The following is a 20,225-nucleotide window of genomic DNA, read 5'->3' as shown; positions in this document are numbered from 1 at the left end:
CTCCCAAACGCGCACATAAACTTTGATTTCATGGTCGTAAAGTGGTTTTGCAGAAAAAGTGGAGGGTGTTTTTAGCCGCATCAAATTGATATCAAAAAGTTAACCACTCACCCTGGTCAACACGGTGAAGTAACGGGGTTTCAATTTTCCCATTTTGTATTTATTATTGGAAAAATATCATTTCATTGATCTGTGATCTGCTACAAACAGAACGTGTACAATGGCCCACAGAATCCAATCAGGAGTGAAGAACAATAACAAGTAGGATCGGTTTGTAGTTTATTTGTATTTTTCTGTATTATATAATTTTCTTCTGACGCCTTTTTTTCTAAGGCTCTGTTTGGAAAGTATATATATTTTGTAATCTATAAATTACAAATTTATAATACAAAATATAAGTTTTTGTATAAATGTATATAAAATAATATAAATTTGTATTCCTTCCAAACTGAGTGTAAAGTACTGGTTTGTGAATTTGATTGGGCATAATAGAACAAACCAGCTAACACAACAAACGAGGAGATCAAATCAACTCCCTCAAGATTGTACCCTCACAACGTTTTATAGCACATCCCCGCCGTATAATACCCGAAATGATGATGATGATGTTTCCGATACACGGCGAGAATGATTTGAACTCAAAAACGAGGCAAGGAGCCAGACCTCGGTTGGTGTAGCTTATTTGTGTTTGGGGTCTGTTTCATCGTCGGACGGATGGGTCACGTCAGCTTTTTCTTAGACCACCATTTTCTACAAAACCACTTTCCAAGGAAAGTTCACCCCCCTTGTCTTATTCAAATGACTCGTTGACTTGACTTGTAGTCTACAGACAGAGAGACTTGGTTTAATTTGTAGTCTATCATAATAGTAATAGCTACAAGTATAAATTTCAGTAGGTTTTGTTATGAATTATGATTGAGTGGCAACGGATGAACAAGCTTGGGTAAGCTACAATGGGCGTTTTGTTGATCAATGGAAACCTTAGAAACTTTGAGTACTTCGTTTGGATTATCATCTACCCAGCTTTCTTAATTCCCTCGTTTTTCTTTTTGTTTGCTAATTCCAGTTTCATCGGAATCATGAGATTTACAATTATTCTCACCCTTCTCACCTTCTTTGCATTTTCTTTCTCGCATGGATCCAGTACCACCACTAATAAGGTAATACTTCTAGGCTTCTAGCCTGGTATATATATTTACATAATTGACAGAGAGAGAGAGATTAATATAGTAATTAGTTAAGGAAATGGAGATGGATGCACTTACTCATTAAAACATGGATGCAGCACTACATAGTATACATGGGAGAGCACTCGTACCCGGATTCAGATTCTGTGATTAGAGCCAACCACGAGATGCTTTCTTCAGTGATTGGCAGGTAAGATGTGAATTTCTTATTTGCCATTGTTGGGTTGCTACGATTATTTAATTTGCTGCAACTGTAATCAATAAATTTAGAATACCTAATGTTTATATAATTTCCATTTTGCTTTTCAAGTATTGACGGAGCACAACAATCAGTAATTCACCATTATACCAAGAGCTTCAGGGGTTTCTCTGCCATGCTCACGCCAGAACAATTAAAGAAACTTTCTGGTTAGATTGACTTGAGTTTATTTGGGAAAGGCTTAATTACATACTAAGATTGCTGACCCACCCCCATAACAAATAGTTAAGTACCGATGCTGCAGAGATTGAATCAGTTGTTTCCGTCTTCGAGAGCCGGACATATCATCTTCAGACCACGCATTCTTGGGAATTCTTGGGAGTCGATTCTATTCACCAATACAGCCAATTGCCCATTGACGTGAAGTCGGATATTATCATTGGTGTCATTGACAGTGGTAAACTAAAGGCTCTTTATGTAAATATTTTATTTATATGTGCTTAATTGTTTCTTTTAACTATCATCATCATCATCTGACCTTTTCGCTGCTGTTGATGGTCTCTCTCTCTCTAGGGGTGCTCATTTGTTTTTTTTTTTTTTGGATTTAATTGGCAGGAATTTGGCCTGAATCAGAGAGCTTCAATGATAGAGGCTTAGGGCCTGTGCCCAAGAGATTTATGGGAGAATGTGTCACTGGTGATCATTTTACATTGGCAAACTGTAACAGGTAGTATGTGTGAATACTTGTTTAAGTTACAGTGTTGAAGACTGATCAAAATGTATCATCTTGCAGTCTTGCCTTCTCTTTCTGTTAATTTGCTTTGTTTGCTGCAAATTCTTGTTAGTTCTATGATTAAATCCCATCAAACTTAATTATAAGCATGGAATCCCCTCGATCTTGAGTATTGGGTTTTTTGGATTATATTTTTGCAGTAAAGTTGTAGGTGCTCGGTATTACTGGAAAGGACTTGAGGCAGAATGTGGGCGTCTTGAATCTTTAAATTCCACTTTCTTCCGGTCAGCTCGGGATGAGAATGGGCATGGCACCCACACCGCATCCATAGTGGCTGGATCCATGGTGAGAAATGCCAGTTTGTATGGAATTGCCGGAGGTGTTGCGAGGGGAGGTGCGCCTAGCGCTAGGCTTGCCGTCTACAAAGCTTGTTGGGGGACCTTGGGGCTATGTTCCGACGCTGACGTCCTTTCAGCCTTTGATGATTCCATCAATGATGGCGTCGATATAATCTCCATCTCACTTGGCGGGATACCTTTCGTTAGCTACTACTCTGATGATGCCAACTCCATTGGAGCTTTCCATGCATTCAAGAAAGGAATTCTGGTCTCAGCCGCAGCTGGAAATTTTTTCTTCCCTGGAACAGTGGGAAATGCCGCGCCTTGGATTCTCACTGTCGCTGCGAGCTCTGTGGATCGAGAATTCATCTCCGATGTTCATCTTGGTAACTCAAAAATTCTCAAGGTATATATACGTATTAATTAAATCTAGCTGATAAATTAATTAATGAGAACAATACTGGTCTTTTTTTTTTTAAATTTTAAATGAAATTAATGATGAATCAGAGTTACTCGTTAAACCCATTTAAGATGGATGGGTTTTATGGTGTGATAAACGCGAGTGATGCAGCTGCTCCCGGTGTTCCTTCTACCAATGCTAAGTATAAATTATTATTGGTTAATTGATGTTCAATTTGTTATGGATCGATGCATAGAATTGGTCCTATCGCTTCCAGAAGAAAGAAAAAAAATAGATATCCCACTTTCTGATTTTATGTAGATGATGCTTGTTTCCCTGCAGCTTCTGTGAGGAGGAGAGTCTTGACCACACGTTGATTAAGGGAAAGATAGTGGTGTGCGTGTGCAATAGCACAAGAACAGATATATCAGGGGAAAGCATACGACGGGGCGGTGGTGTCGGGATGATACTCGTCGATTCATTTTCCAAGGAAAGACTCAGACAGTTCGAAATCCCAGGCATTCAAATTAGTGTTAAACAATCACAAGTGCTTCAATCATATCTGGCTACGGATAGGTAAGTAGCCTAATATCTCCGCTTCGCTTTCAAATAATTATTGGCCCTAGAAATCAATCTTACTTCGGTCTGAGCTCAAAACTCATTCTTCAAGACTTCAAATACCGATTCTCTCATTAGCTTCACTTGACTTGGAATTGCTCAACCAGGATCTCACCCGGTCTATTACCACCCCAGTTTCTTTGTTTATTCTCATTTCTCCTCTAAATCCTAATTTTCAAATTAAGGAACATTTCTTTAGTTTTTTCTTTTCATTTTAAGGAAAAAAGAAATAAGAGATTTTTATAGTTCAGTCCACCTGAGAAATCTAACGCCCACCGTACAGAAATTTCCAGCCCAGAAATGGGTCACCTAGGGGGTTATCATTTCCACCCTGGCCTGGCCCAGCCCAGAAATTTCCAGTCTTGAGCCTAGTTTCTTGTGATTAGACGGAGCTCATGTGTATGGTCTAACTAAAGCTGCAAGTTGGGTTGCCCATTTGAAGTATTTTAACTACAAACCTAGGTTTGGTTTAGAATTTAGGCCCATTGAAAATTTAACAATTTCCCAAATCAATCTGATGCATGATCACCATTAGGGCCAACCCAAACCCATTCTGAACTCAACTCACTTCCAATCAAACCTAATGGCAACAGTTTGGATTAGAATTAAGTTTGAGAATTTAACCCTACCCAACCTAACCTGCTCAATAAGGACATTCATAGTTTAGTTAATTGAACTGTTGGCCTATTTTTCAAACTGAATTGATACTATCACTTTTTAGAAAATCGTGAATCAAAGCCAATTGATTAATCGGTTAATTGGTTTAGTTTTTTTCCGGTTCAGTTCACCAGTTTTTCGGTCTTTTGATATTTAAATATATGTTATAAATATATTTGACCAGTTCAGTTGATCAGTTCAGTTTATATATGTTTATAAATATGCATTATATATAAACATATATTTAAATATCAAAAGACTGAAAACCAATGAACGAATTGGTCAAAAACTAAACCGAACAACTGGTTAATCGATCGGTTTTGGTTCACGCCGGTAGTATCAATTCAATTTGAAAAATAAGCTTAGAGTTGAGTTAACCAAAGTATGAACACCCCTATTGAGCAGGTTACATTAATCAAAACCAACTGGTTCGATTAATAACAAATTTTGATTTGGTTTCGTCAGTTCAGTTCGATTTTTTTATTTGAGATGATCACCTCTACTATTATATGGTGGTCATTCCTGTGTACCATGAAGCCATGCATCCTTGTTTTGCCAACAGGAAACCAATTGCCAAAATCTCTCTCACAAGAACGGTTCTGAAAACAAGACCTGCACCAGTGGTGGCTCCGTTTTCTTCAAAGGGCCCAAATTTGCTTGCACCTAGCATAATAAAAGTAAGTTCGCTGCATTTTCTATCACAAAGATGCACTCAAGCCTAATTGTGGTTTATGGGTATCACTTTTATGGTCAGGTTATGCTACAATGCTTTCGTAATACTCATTAATAGGGATATTATCGGGTTTGGGCTCTCTTGATAAGGTTTATGGGTGTTAATGGTATTCAAAAATCTGATTTTGAATTTGAGATTCAACATAATCGAATTGAATTTGAATAATTTAAATATCTAATCGGTTGAATTAAGATATGACATGATTCGATTCGATATATATCCGAATTCGATTGATTATTTAATTCTTATATTAATATATAAAATATTTAAATATCTTATATAATTTATATACAATAATTAAATTATATAAATAATTTATATATTTATATACTTTATATAAATAAAATATTTATTTTATATATTTATTAATTACCTAAAATAATTGATTAATCAAATTTAAATCAAATTGAATATTTGAATATTTAATCGGATTCAAGTTAAAATATTAATTTTTAATATCTATCGGATATCAAATCAAATTCGGATATCAAACTTTCTAATCGGAATTAAAATTTAAATATTACTTGATCCGATTCCAATTCGATATATTTACACTCCTAACAAGGGTTTTGAGTTAGGTTCTGGTTGAGGATTTTCTGTACCAAACCCAACCTGTTGAATTGATATTGTACTGATGAAACATTTATAAAGAAGTGAGAATACAGCATCTTAGGCTGCCCAAACCTAACTTGTTGTACACTTCATAATATATGTCTAGGCTTGAGCATCTAGGCTTGCCTGCATAAATTGATGAAATTATATTTTTAAAAAGAAACAAAATTACTTGTAATCAATGAACTGATATCATAAATATGATAATAAATCAGATCAGGTGGTTATTTATCAAACTTATTATATTTTTATATTTAATTTATGGGAAAGGCCAGGTTGTTCAGGTCTAAAACCCAGGCTTGTCCTACATTATGTGTGGGCTTAGAAGAAAAACTTGTGCATAGACCAAAAAATTTTCAAAATGAGCTGGGCCAAGAAAAATGATCACCTTGTCTATATAATGTTGTATACCAAATCCAAAAGGAATAATGGTGGAAATTCTTCTCTTAAAATTACAATATCATTTAATTTTCTTTTCTCAGGATCATAATATCTGCAGTATTTTAATTTGTAATGTTGCAGCCCGATATTGCAGCACCAGGGGTCAATATATTGGCAGCGTGGTCTCCCGTAGCAACTGCTCTAACGGCTGGACGATCTGTTGACTACAATATAATCTCAGGGACCTCCATGGCCTGCCCACATGTCTCAGCCATTGCTGCTATTATCAAATCTGTCCACCCTTCATGGAGTCCAGCAGCCATACAATCTGCAATCATGACAACAGGTAATAAACCCCTTTTCTTATATATCAAAAGCTTTTTAATCCCAATTATAAGGTATTGTCTCATACTACATACTGGCAGCAGAATTTCGAGGTCTTAATTTTGCAAATGTTTCAATTCTGCTGTTGGGTGCATTATAATTTGGAGCAAAATCTGCAAATTTTCAAAAGTGGGTTCTTTTTTTTTTTTTTTTATAATCCTTAAAATTTAAATTTTCATGTGTGTAAGTGGATTAAATATGCTAGTCATTTGTGGAGTGGAATTCAATTCCGGTGCACTCTTGCAATTAATCCAAATATATTGTAGAACTAAGAGAGACTATTTGAACTCAACTAATGTGAGCTTTATCTTGTACTATCAATTCCGAGCCTAGATAAGGAAGATGGTTGTGTTAGGTAGAGCCAACACCAGAAGTTTAGTCATACTCTGATTATAGATATTTTTAGTCATCTTTTTGATGCTCATGCTAGCATGTTCCCTGGAATACAAAATTGATTAGCAACTTTGAATATAATATAATTAATAGTATAAATATATATATGAAAAGAAGAGGAATGAGATACCAAGTCCTAAAACATATCAATTATGATCGTCCTATTCCATTACGATAATTACTTGACCATTTTTAACAAGTTTTTTTATTGCTTTGATACATGCAGCTACAGTACATGACAATACTCAAAAACCGATAATCAGTAGCCTACAGGAATCTGTGTCGACACCTTTTGATTATGGATCTGGGCATGTAAATCCAATTGCAGCATTGGATCCTGGGCTGGTTTACGATTTTGATTCCAATGATATTATTGATTTTCTTTGTAGTCTCAACTATGCAGCTACAGAAATGCTGGGACTCACAGGGAAGATAGTTTTTTGTAAAAACCCACCAATTCCCTCTTACAATCTCAATTATCCCTCAATTGGTGTGGCGACATTCATGAATGGAAGCATCTCCGTTAATCGAACAGTCACTTACTACGGTGAAGGTCCAACAGTTTATGTTGCATCTGTGAAGCAGCCAAGAGGCGTGAATGTCGTGATCCGTCCTAATAAGCTTAAATTTAGTAAAGCTGGTGAGAAGAAGTCTTTCGTGGTAGATTTCAAACCCAACAAGGATACTAATGGCAGCTTTGTGTTTGGGGAATTGATGTGGAGCAACAATGTCCATAGGGTTAGGAGTCCCATTGGGCTTTTTTTGTTCTCAGAGTAGCTCAGTTGCTGGTTATAATTCAAGCTGTTGGTACATATACTTTTTTTCTCCCTTTTCTTATTATGCACCAATAAAGCACATTTGCAGCCACATGATGTGAACCACTCCATGTTTCCATGACGGGCTGGGCTGGGCCGGGCCAGCCCAGACTATTTGTGAAAAATTGTCCTAGATATCTTTGGAATACTGAATCATGTTGACAATTCAAAGAGAAGATCATTTTGCTAAACTATCTACCAATAAGACCACTCAGCTCATCGTGCCGTGGGATGATTTTCTATCGGTAAAACCAGCCACTGAATGTCAAGTTCTCCGATGGAAGCTAGAAAACTACGTATTACAATGTGAATCTCCTTGAAGCCGCCAACAATGACCAGGAAGGCAGGAACATCTGACTCGACTAGAATACATAATTTTCTACAGGAATGACAATTTTTCTCGTCCCCACACGGTATCTGACCTCCCCAACCTGGTGAGGATGGGGATGGAGACTGTCTTGATGAAAACGAGGACAGGCAGTGAAGTAAGTCCCCACCCCACCCCACCTCCATCCCGATCCTGATTATTTATATATATATATATATATATATATATATATATAATATAAAATATTATTTACATTTAAACTTTTTTCTTTATTTTAAATAAATATTTTTTTCAAAAACAAGCTTTTAATTAAAAATTCCAAGATTTGGGTCCTCGATGAAGAACCCATCTTCATCCGGGAATGGGGTGGAAGCTAAATTCTTTTCCCAACAGGGATCCGGGTCAGGGAGTGGGACAAAATTAAAACTTGGGGTCGGAAAATGAGAAGTATGATTCTTGCCCCAAACCAGTCCCATTGCTATTTCTACTTTTGCATTCTACATATTTGTATTTTACTAGTGAGCCTAAAGGATAAATGCAAAAGTATGAATCATTTGGATGGGAACTTATTTTAAGCACATCCCAATTTTTGATAAATGACTTAGTGAAAAGTCAAAGAAACCAGGGCCAATAAGAAAGGCTACAATTCCAGCACAAAAGTATGAATCAACTGGGCGTTTTATTCCTTTTAACTCTGGCGTAATAAGCCACTCTGGAACAGTATCTTCACCTACTCGGAAAGTAACACCAGGGAACCTTTCCATTTCCTTGCCAAGCTCTACACATGTCAACACTCCCTTCCCCACTGATCAGCACTTGCATCGGTTATTGACCACTTCTAATGCTGGAGGCACCTGGCAATTTTTGGGTGTTGTAAGTGTGTATGCTTTGCATATGATAGGTTTTTTAGTGATAATGATGATGATAATTATAATAAATAGGGTTAAAGATTTAAATTAAACCTTGTTTTGTGTTTTTTTTTCGTGACTGTTCTGCTAGTTTAGCCCAAGTAACCCTAATTTAGATTCTTGTAAACATATATTTCATATCCTTTTGAAGAGAATTGAATTTATTCTCTGTAGTTGAGATGCATTTAATTTTTCTTTTCCGTTGTTCCGTTATAGCCTTTTTTCATTTTTTTTTTCTTGTTTGGGTAGAAACAAATGCAGGGGCCAGGGAGAGACCCAACTGAATGTTATTTTATCTTTGTATTGCTGCATCCAATACCATAAATAGAGATGCAAGTTTTTCATCTAAACTGAATTCAATTTAATTGTCGGTCTGAAACTCCTCTCCACCATTTTTAATAACATTTCTATAGTTTTGGACCTTCTGGTGCTACAAAAAATGAGAAAAAAGAAAAAATATTCGATGTAGCAAAACTTCTTTTCCTTGCTAGCATTACATATACATTACAATGCGATTAAGGGGTGTGGGCAGAGTAAGAAACACGTGAGGTCGACTAATTTTTGAGGTATTGATCAACCAAGGCCCAAAAACTTCTTAGCAGTTGAAACAAACTAGCAAACAGAAAATCAGTCGTAGTAAAAAATATTGCTAGCTTCTCTCATTTTGCGGGAGCATGGATTTGCAGAAATAGGGATAAGAGGTTGATCTGCAGCTGCATCCTTCAATACATTAGAAAATAGAGAGACGTCAACAGAGACAAATGAAGAGACAGAACCAACAATATGGAGTACTCGGGGAGCTGAGACTAAAGAGGCCGATCAAGGGAAGAAACCAATAATAAATTGACATGAAAGCTTGACAAAGTGTAGGGCTACACAGAAGATAACGGAATGGACAAAGAAACTATTCCACTGTTTTGAAATTTTGAAAAATTAACAGTGGAATAAAATATGGACCAAATTATCTACTAATAAAACCAACCTACCCACCCGGACTCTAGATGCTCATCATCTAATGAATCTTCTCCCTGCAAAAGCAGCCATTGAATTTCTAAGTTTCCAATAGAAAAGATTAGAAAAAGATAGAGATACGTTGAGTTGATTTCTAAACACAAGCCCATTGAGGCCAGGCCGTTGGTGTTGACATAATCTCCATCTCACTCGTTGGAGAACCTTGCAGCTACTTGGACGATGCGATTGCAATTGAGTCTTTCCATGCATTCAGGAAAGGGATTCTGGTGTACGTCTGCATCAGCCGGAAACAGCTACCTTCCTGGAACAGCATCGAATGTAGCTCCTTGGATTCTCACAGTAGTTGCTGCCAGCACTGTGGATCGAGAATTCAGTAAAGTGGCCACTCTCGGGAATTCATCAGAAATCACCAAAGTAATTGAATTAGAAACATCCACCTCTCATGAACAGATTTTCACTATCGCTAGCAATTTTAAGAAGACAAAGGAAGAGCAATAAATACAACCATTATTATATTAAGAAGAATCAAGATTAGGACAAGAGATTCTTTAAATTTTCTGGTAGAAGACTTTTCCCATTTCATCAGATATACCAGGTCCACGTCCACACTATACACTTATTTTATTTGTCTTAAGACAAATTGAATATTCTTGATTATATGTATGTGTTAATTTTCACTTTTCAAAACCTAAACAAAAAATATGTTGTTGAATTTCTGATTTAATAAACACTTTTACCATTTCATCAGATATGTTCTTGAATTTCTGTTTTTAAACAAATTTCTGATTATATCTAATATGTTGTATTATATTATAAAATTTGTTTTTGTTTTAAAAACCCTAATTTTGATGGTTTTAGGCCATGTTTCAGAGTGCTTCAAAATAAGTGTGTATTTGGGTCATTAAGCACTTATTGGTATTTGGAAAATAAACCTGAATGCTTATTTTTTAAGCCCAAATTTCCAGTTCTTTTTTTAAGTACTTATACAATAAGCACTTATTCAACTTTTTTCTTCCAAAATTATCCCTAATTGAATTTGAAAATACCACTTATAAAATTATTCCTATTTGAATTTTATAAAAGTAACTTTATGAAAGCACTTTACTTAAACACTTTTATAAAATATATATATATATATATATATATATATATATATAGACATCAAAGTAATAAGTCAGTATAGACACCGGCTTTGATTATGCAAAAGGAAGACAATCATCATCCGATGGAAGGCCATCTTCAAGTTCAAAGAAAGTTTATGAAACTGCAAAATGATTACAGAACATGGTCTATTCATCCCACCTAACGAGTGGACCATTCTGTTTTTTATTCGGACTGTAAACCAAACGGATTCTAAATTTCTAATATCTTGAACAACACGAATGACTGGAAAACCCAATCCAATGGAAAATATCTGAATAGTCATGTCTTTTTATATGGTTCTCAACGCTAGACCTGCGCCAAAGGTGGCTTTGTTAATTTTCTTCAAAGGAACCGAATGTCACAACTCATGACATCATACATCAAAGCATCTTATCTTTCATTAACTACAATCTTATGATTTGCTAACCAGCCGCCTGCTGAATTAGTTGAATTCACTTTATTTTTTTTTTTGTTTGGTCTTTTAATTAGTAGGTAGAATAATGATAAGAGCCAATATATGGGACTAACATCATGGTTTTTGAACCACGGTTACCCGAACGGTTGGACTGTTCTGCCCAGAAATTGTTTAGGCAATCGGTTGTGTTTCATCCCTAAATCGCTCCATTGCCAAAAATTATTAATTTGGTCAACAACCAATGGACCTGAATGGTTGAACCATCTTCCCTTTTGACCCGTATAGTGGTTTTAACCATTTTTATTTTAATTTACAACGAATTGTCCATTTGGATGGGATGGTCAAGCCACTGATCCGCCAGAAACCGGTGACTAAAACGGTTCCAGTTTCAGATCTGTTATAGGCATCCCAAATGCGTTTCGGCAATTAACGACTCTCTCCCTACTAAACTGAATGGATTATTCCCCAAAAAAGAATCTCAAAATAATAATGACCTCCGTTGATCAGTTCTTCCGGCTTGGCCATTATCTGAAGGCACAATTTTTTTTTGAAGTAGTGTGAAAGTTTCAAAGTGTGTGGATACGATAAACGCTTGTGGAAATGCGTTGTCAAAGTGTGAAAGTTTCAAATCACGAGGTTATAAAATAGGACTACCATGAACTTCATGATCAGTACCAAGGATCAGCACTTCTACTAGTATTAGCTTCCCTTTCTTTCTCTTGTTTGATGATTCTACCCCTTCAACTGAAATAATGAGAGTTGCCATAGTTATCCTTCTTACGTTCGTTGGGTTTTTTCTGACACATGGATCCAGCACCACCACCTCCAAGGTAAGGCTGATAGCTTGCTATAAGATTTCATTTTCAGTAATTAATTAGGGTCAAAGTTAGAATCTGAATCAGAATTGAAATTTCTCGGAATCAAAATGGGAATACTCTATTCCCATAATCTATTTGGTTCATGGAATGAGAATAAGAATTAGAATCAACCGGAATAAAATTCATTTCCAAGAATGCTCCATTCCCATTCTACCCAATAAAACAGTTGGACCATTCCGATTCTGATTCTAGAGATCCCTATTTCCATAAACTAAACTGACACTTAGGGTCATCGCTCAATTTAATCGAAACCTTATATCATTTTTACAGTAGTTAGTAACACTAGTGTGTTTATAATGACTGCAGCACTACATAGTTTACATGGGTGATCATTCACACCCGGACTCGGACTCTGTGATCAGTGCCAACCATGACTTGCTCGCTTCAGTTATCGGCTGCAGGTAGCCTTGCATGAATTCCCACTTATCTTGTGAAATGGGTTTCAAATTTTCAACCCCGGCCCTTCTCATAGAAAGGAAAACAAGCAGAGTTAAGAAGATATTGAGCAACTACTTCTAATATATTAGAAGGTCCATTAACATATTCCCATCTTGTATTTTTTCTCAAGTATTGATGAGGCACAACGGGCAGCAGTTCACCATTACACTAAGAGCTTCAGAGGTTTCTCTGCCATGCTTACCGCAGAACAAGCACAGCAACTTTCTGGTACACTTTGTGGCTTGATTGATGTTATCTAGATGTTCAATGCATATATAATTACGTACGCAAGTAGAGACTGAAAAAGAATCTGTAAAATACCTTTTCTCCACTTACAAGTCTTCACTAATTGATGATATTGCAGAGGATGAATCAGTTATTTCTGTCTTCGAAAGTAGCACAGCTCGAGCCCAAACCACACATTCATGGGAATTTTTAGGAATTGATTCTATTTATCAGTATAACCGATTGCCTATTTACACCAAATCTGATATAATAATAGGTGTCATCGACAGTGGTAAGGGTTAAATTTGCTTGTATATATTTGTATTCCTTAATTATCTAGACCAATATTAGTAGCTACATCATCATTATCATCTATAATAATATCATTGGTTTTCAGTAAACAGTGGGAAACTGCTCATTTTCTTTTTTCATTGCTTGGCAGGAATTTGGCCTGAATCGAAGAGCTTCAACGACAAAGGATTAGGTCCTGTGCCCAAGAGATTCAAGGGAGAGTGTGTTACTGGTGAAAATTTTACAGTGTCCAATTGCAACAGGTACATCGAAATGGGCCTACTGTAGGGATGCAAATGCATTAGATGATATTAGAATCAGGATATATCTAAATCTGATAAAATACTATAAACTGTAGATTCGATTTGATCCGAAGATCCAATTGGATCTTACAATATTGACTCAAATCTGAATCTATTAATGATGTAATTTAATCCAATCTAATTTAATAAATTATTAAAAGGAAAAGAAAATATAACAGTTTATATAAAAATAAAAAATACAAGTGTTCTTTCAACTATTTTCAATATATATATGTGTGTGTATTTGTTTTATAAAAAAATTAGGAATATTCAAATCTGACAAAATAGGATCCGATATTTGCACCCATAGCCTTCTCAGTGCTCTCTCAATTCATCTTGGTACTAGAAAGGCTTAGAGGTTATATTTATACTGATCTTCCCTCAGCTCTTCCACCTTTCAACAAGTATGGCATCCAAAGGCCCAAGCTTTCATTTGAGTTCTGGATTGTAACGTAATGAAGGTTTGATCGGTTTTGTAATATGCAGGAAAATAATAGGTGCCCGGTACTATTCGAAAGGATTTGAAGCACAAAACGGACCTCTTGAATCTTTCGACCAACCTTTCTATCGGTCAGCTCGTGATGCCGATGGGCATGGCACCCACACTGCCTCTACAGCTGCTGGATCGGTGGTGCGAAATGTTAGTTTGTATGGGAAGATAGCCTCAGGCGTTGCCAGGGGAGGTGCCCCCAGCGCTAGGCTAGCCATATACAAAGCACTCTGGTTCAATAGAGCTGACGCAGCTGACGTTCTTTTGGCAATAGATGATGCCATTAATGATGGCGTCGACATCATCTCTCTCTCACTTAGAATTCCAACTTCCAGCTACTTCAAAGATCCAGTCTCTATTGGAGGTTTCCATGCATTCAGGAAAGGAATTCTTGTTTCAGCAGCAGCAGGAAACGACTACTTACCAAGAACCGTTGCCAATGTGGCCCCATGGATCCTCACTGTTGCAGCGAGCTCCATTGATAGAGATTTCAGCTCTAACGTGTATCTTGGAAATTCAAAGATGCTAAAGGTATAGATTATATCGTCTGAGGCCACATATCTAGCTAATTAACTTCAATATCCCCGTCTCAGTCGGCTCCTAATTAAGGATCGGAAATATCTTATTACATTCCATTGATCAATTTCAGGGTTACTCGTTAAACCCATTGAAGATGGATGGGTTTTATGGTGTGATAAATGCGAGGTAAATATTGGTTACGGATATCGATGCATATATACATAGAAATGGTGTTATCGCTTTCAGAAAACTTGAAATTAATTCAATGGCGAAACCATGCATCCACTGGTTTCTGTTTGTTTTTTATGCAGCTTTTGTGAGAAGGAGAGTCTTAACCACACGTTGATTAAAGGAAAGATCGTGGTGTGCTACGATATGAATTCCACGACGGTGGAAAGCATAAAATGGGGCGGCGGTGTCGGGATGATTCTTGTCGATTCATTTCCCAAGGAAATACTCAGACAGTTCGAAATTCCAGGCACTCAAATTAGTCTTGAACAATCACAAGTGCTTCAATCATATCTGTCTACGGATAAGTAAGTAGCCATCTCTCCTACGCTTTCACAGAATTTAATCTGGATGAATTCTGAGTGATTTTAAGTCTCAGTTTGGAATGAGTATAAATGCAAATTTTTAGGGTGCAAAATCTTATATTTTGTATATATTTGTATTTTATATTTTCTATGTATTTGTATTTATATTCCTTCTAAATTGAGTGAATATAAGGCTCTGTTTGAAAGGAATACAAATACAAATATATAGAGTACTACAAAATCTTAATTTTTGTATTATTTTATAGTATTTATATTGTATATATTTGTATTTATATTTCTTTTAAACTAAGCCTTAAGTTCTGTTTGGGAAGAGTGCAAAAGTATATATATATATTGTAAAACCTTATTCATGGTATTTATAAATCTTATATTTGTATCCTTTTTAAACTGAGCCTTAGTTTCGAAGAGAGTATGGGACAAAGTTGGAGCTGTGCTTTAAGTGCATATTTTGAAAATTCAAGTACAGTGAAGGGAGATCACATCTTGCCCCACACACCTTCCACATGGACATCTCAAAGTGCATCAAAAACATTTCCCCAAATTGTTAGTGAGAGATATACTGAATATACAGTTGGAATATGCTGAGGGGAGCAGATGTGAATTCCAGTAAAGGCATTTCGTCTTTTAATTATTTCCTTAATCTTAATTTTGAAAATCATAGGATATATTTTAATTAATTAACCCTTTTTCTTTTAATTGAATCTAAAAAGAAGAAATAACCTGCCCCCAAACCCATAACCCCTCATCCCCCAACCACCCTGACAGCAGCAATTGATCCAAGTGGCAAGTATCTGCTGCCAGTTCAGATCTCTTATCCACAAGAAACCTATCCACACCTAGCCACGGGATATTATAACCACACATCAGTCTCCCCATGAGTGATAACAACAAACAAGTATGAAAAATGTTTCCGATGTGCACATCAGTCTCCCCATGAGTGATAACAACAAACAAGTATGAAAAATGTTTCCGATGTGCAGTTATAGTCTTATGGGTGGTCATGGATTATAGGAGATCCGACCAGCTATGCTACGACCAGCTGGGTGAAGGTTTACTTCAACCCAACCTAACCCTGCCCAATTGGCATCCTACCATGAAACTAGCCATGCATGCATCCTAACTTAATGCATCTTTATTTTGCTTACAGGAAACCAATTGCGAAAATCTCTCATACAGTAACAGTTCTGAAAACAAGGCCAGCACCAGTGGTAGCTTCGTTTTCTTCAAAGGGACCAAATAAAATAGCACCTAGCATAATTAAAGTAAGTTTGCTTTCAAGTTAATGGCACGTTTTTTGTTAAAAGTGCATTAACGCTGTAATTTGCACCTCATACCGTAAACAGGGATATAACTGCTGCATCGGTTTAAGCAGTAAAACCCACATTAACCCAGCGTAAGTGAGTTAGGGTGGAGTCAACCTTGATAGGGTTTTAGGGCTGCTGAGGTCCATCTGCATTCTGTATGGGCTCAGGCGGGCTGGGCATCGGAAGAAAAACGAGGTTACTTGTGTTAGGTTAGGGTTACATATGGTTGGATTGGTCTCACTCTCAGGTTGAGGGTAGGGTTAGGGTTGACCCTTACCTCGGATTGGCCTCTGGTTCATCTCAACCAGACACAACTAAGCCCAAGTTGCACCCCTAGGCCTTGTTTATAATAACTACTTCATAGGTTGTATAGCCAACGAAAGGAAAAATGCAAATTCATGAAAAATCGGTCATCAGAGAGGGTTTTTTTGTTTATTCGTAATGCAGTGGCTATTTTGCCTACCTTCATTTTGAGACAAGTATCCACTTTCAGAAACAAAGGAGGGATTATCTTCGGAAATCATTTCCACGAAAAAAGTATTTGCAAAGAACAATAATCACATTGATGCTAATGATCAATTGGAAAAATGCTGATCGTTAGTTATCTAAACACTACAACTAATGTCACTTTATTAGAATCAAAATATATCTGCAAAATATTTTGTAATGTTGCAGCCAGATATTACAGCACCAGGAGTAAATATATTGGCAGCTTGGTCTCCTGTGGCAACTGCTGGAACAGCTGGACGACCTGTTGACTACAATATAATCTCAGGGACCTCCATGGCCTGCCCACATGTCTCAGCTATTGCTGCTATCATCAAATCTGTCCACCCTTCTTGGAGTCCAGCTGCCATACAATCTGCAATCATGACAACAGGTAATAAGTAAACCCGTTTTCTTATATATCAAGAGCTTTTTAATCCTAATTAATTAAACTTAAAATTCATTTAAGCCTCATACTACACTGGCAGCATAATTTTTTCATGTGTCAATGGATTAAAAAATAATTAGGTATTGATAATTATTTGAATTCTAAACAACCAAGGAGAGGGAGTGGAGATTATCTTACCCGGTTAAAGGGAGTTGTTGTATATGTTAGGTCGGCACAGTTGACATCAAAACTTTTGCCAAACTCTTTTGAATGTGGATATGGGTCATTTTTTCATGTGCATAGTAAACTCTTCCTTATAAGTAACATATGCACTATGCTCCAATTCGAGTGCAAAATTGAGCAAGAGTAAGCCACAACATTACTCAAAAGTGATGCGCCACAACATTGCTCAGTTGTTGTGAGAAATATGTAAGAGTTCATCATTTTGGATGATTATGGGTAAAGAGGCCAATAAAATATATGAATTTGATTTACTATCTTAAATACGGTATAATGGTATAGAATTAACTTACACAATGAAAGGAAGGGTTGATATTATATGTTTACAAAGAAAAATGGAGAAAAGCTTAAAAAAATATATCTTTAATACTATGTGGTACATCGGAAAAGTAAATAATAGAAATAGAGTAGCAATCATAGTATGCAAAGATTTAAAAAATGAATTTGTAATTTGTAAATGTTAAAAAGTTAGGAATGGAACAATTTTATTTAAACAAGTCTTAGTTAAGAAAATTATTAATATAATTTGTAAGACAAGAATATATATCATCTAGGCTAGAAGAAGGAAAAAAATATATCAAATGGTTGTAAGGTGAACATGTTGTATAAGTAGAGTGATAGTGATATATAACTTGTAAACAGAGCATCTAAAACATGAGTAGTAGAAATATGAATGTTGAGATGGATGGAAAAAAAGAGGAGGGATAACATGATAAGTTTAGAAATCAACTTATTTAAAGTATCCTAAGGTAGTTCCAATGGGTGATAAAACCAAGATGGTTTGATTATATACAAAATACATCTCTCTCTCTATATATATATGAGGTAGTGATTTACCAGTGTCAGACCAAAAGAATAGGATGGGACAGAATATTTTTGGTGGGATGGAAAATGATAAGATGGCACAAAATGATAAAGGAAAACCAAGCACAAAAGTTTAATATTTTATTGTTTTGTTATAAATGAGAAAACAATGGAACATCAGCCCCAATAAAAAAAAAAAAAGTAATTTTCTTTTTGCATTAGACAAGTACATCAGACAGCCTTCCTTTCCTTCCACCTTTTCACAGGGAAATGGTATGAACCCTCTTTTCAAAAATTTGGCTGTTTTATTTTTTCTCTTCCCTTCCCACAAACTAAAAGATCATGATTTCAAAAAACAAAATGGAATGGTAGAGAATAAGATTCATGTAACCAGTATCATATATTGTTGCATCAGGGCCGGCTTAGATATCGTTTTACATTTCCAAACTTGAAATGTTGTTATTTGAGATAGTTCAGATCATGGTTTTTAAAAATGGATCAGATTAGACGGTCAGATCGGAAAAACTGACAATTGGTTAAGTGATTGGTTCCGTTTTTTCCCAAAATCAGATTTTTGTCAAAAAAAATGTTGATTTGATCAGCAAACAGCTGACCTAGATGATTGAACCATTCGAACCATCCAACGGTTTTGATCTTTTTTATTTTTTTAATTTTTTGTGAGAATGGCAAAACCGTTCAATTCGAATGGTAAAACCGTTTGACCCGGAAACTGAACCCCTGACCAATTCATTGTCCGGTTCAGTTTTAAAAACCTTGGTTCAGACTAAGTAATATAATCATAATAAAACAAATTAACAGTTTCCATTTTTCCACTATTTATTTTATTATAACTGCGTATTAGTATTCTTTTAATATTTAGAATGTATATTTTGCTTTTGCAGAATTTATATATTTTAATATCAATTATTGCCCTATGCTGTTTTAACGCAATTAGTTTTGGTCGTTTTTAACATGTTTTCTATTGCTTTAATTGGTGCATACAGCTACGGTACTTGACAATAGTCAAAAACCCATGTTAAGCAGCCTAAAGGAATCTGTGTCGACGCCTTTTGACTATGGATCTGGACACGTTAATCCAATTGCAGCACTTGATCCCGGGCTAGTTTATGATTTTGATTCCAACGATGCTTACGATTTTATCTGCAGTAACAATGCCACACCTGGAGAGCGGTTGGGGTTGATAGGGAAGGCTGTTCCTTGTAAAACCCCACCAATCCCAATCTACAATCTCAATTATCCTTCAATTGGTGTAACAAACATGACGGGAAGCCTCTCTGTAAATCGAACAGTCACTTACTACGGTGAAGGCCCAACTGTTTATGTTGCATCTGTAAAGCAGCCAATGGGCGTGAACGTTATGATCCGTCCTAATAAGCTCAGATTCAGCAAAGTTGATGAGAAGAAGTCTTTCATGGTAGAATTCAAGCCCTACAAGGATACTAATGGCAGCTTTGTGTTTGGGGAGTTGATATGGATCAACTTAAACGGACTCCATAGGGTTAGGAGTCCCATTGCACTTCATGTGCTCTCAGTCTAGCTACATATATATAGCCTATGGCTAGCGGCTTATACATAATACTTAATTTAAGCTATGTGTAGTGTACGTATTCCATCTCCAAATTCATATTATGTACCAGTAAAGCACATGTGCTTTATGTTTCGTTTAGTAATAAGAGGTCTTTTGGATCTCATCTGGGGTGGTGCTTGTACCATTTTGCCTCTCCATTGAGATGGCTAGAAGCTAGCTATGGGGACACGCTCCTCGGTTTCTTCTGAAATTCAAAAACAACTGCGTCGCTTTGCTCTACAGATCTAACTGGTTGGGTTTTCTGTCTTCACAACCATTTCAACGTAAAACAATGGTCAGGTCATGGACAATCTTCATCAATCAATAAATTGATTAAAAATAGGGTTGCTCATGTGTAATTAGCGTTTTAAAACCCGGCCTGGAGGAATTGAACAGTTTCCTCATTCGGCTCAATGGGTTAGCATTTCAGCGTTTCAACTAGGGGTGAGTAAATGGGCAGGTTCTACCCGAAATCGAATGGAACTGGTTTTGAATTGATCCT

At 36.3% G+C, this 20,225-nt stretch overlaps 1 protein-coding gene across 1 annotated transcript; it reads left to right on the top strand.

The window, feature by feature from the left end:
* The first annotated feature begins 949 nt into the window (after positions 1-949).
* LOC148847370 (uncharacterized) lies at positions 950-19,693 on the top strand. Its single transcript, XM_088949601.1, has 23 exons — positions 950-1,160; positions 1,286-1,377; positions 1,498-1,595; positions 1,691-1,843; positions 2,002-2,113; positions 2,320-2,863; positions 2,965-3,059; positions 3,200-3,433; positions 4,695-4,809; positions 6,000-6,204; positions 6,862-7,411; positions 9,867-9,997; positions 11,889-12,046; positions 12,401-12,495; positions 12,663-12,760; positions 12,897-13,049; positions 13,200-13,311; positions 13,837-14,373; positions 14,480-14,545; positions 14,671-14,895; positions 16,061-16,175; positions 16,893-17,097; positions 19,140-19,693. The coding sequence occupies exons 1-23, from the start codon at positions 954-956 to the stop codon at positions 19,691-19,693; spliced, it is 4,854 nt and encodes a 1,617-aa protein (XP_088805727.1). The 5' UTR covers positions 950-953.
* The last annotated feature ends 532 nt before the right edge of the window (positions 19,694-20,225 follow it).

Source organism: Nelumbo lutea, chromosome 6 (genome assembly GCF_056320005.1).
Source record: "Nelumbo lutea isolate HS-2025 chromosome 6, American lotus-T2T, whole genome shotgun sequence".
NCBI classification, from domain to species: domain Eukaryota; kingdom Viridiplantae; phylum Streptophyta; class Magnoliopsida; order Proteales; family Nelumbonaceae; genus Nelumbo; species Nelumbo lutea.
The sequence above is the reverse complement of the archived record's forward strand: the minus strand, read 5'-3'. Positions and strand labels throughout refer to the sequence as shown.

Excerpts from the sequence above, each read along its gene's own strand:
- LOC148847370 (XM_088949601.1), top strand. The coding sequence starts at position 954 with ATGGGCGTTTTGTTGATCAATGGAAACCTTAGAAACTTTGAGTACTTC. Across the intron at positions 12,496-12,662 it reads GCTTCAGTTATCGGCTGCAG|TATTGATGAGGCACAACGGG; the intron begins GTAGCCTTGCAT and ends TTTTTTCTCAAG. Across the intron at positions 14,374-14,479 it reads AATTCAAAGATGCTAAAGGT|TCAATTTCAGGGTTACTCGT; the intron begins ATAGATTATATC and ends ACATTCCATTGA.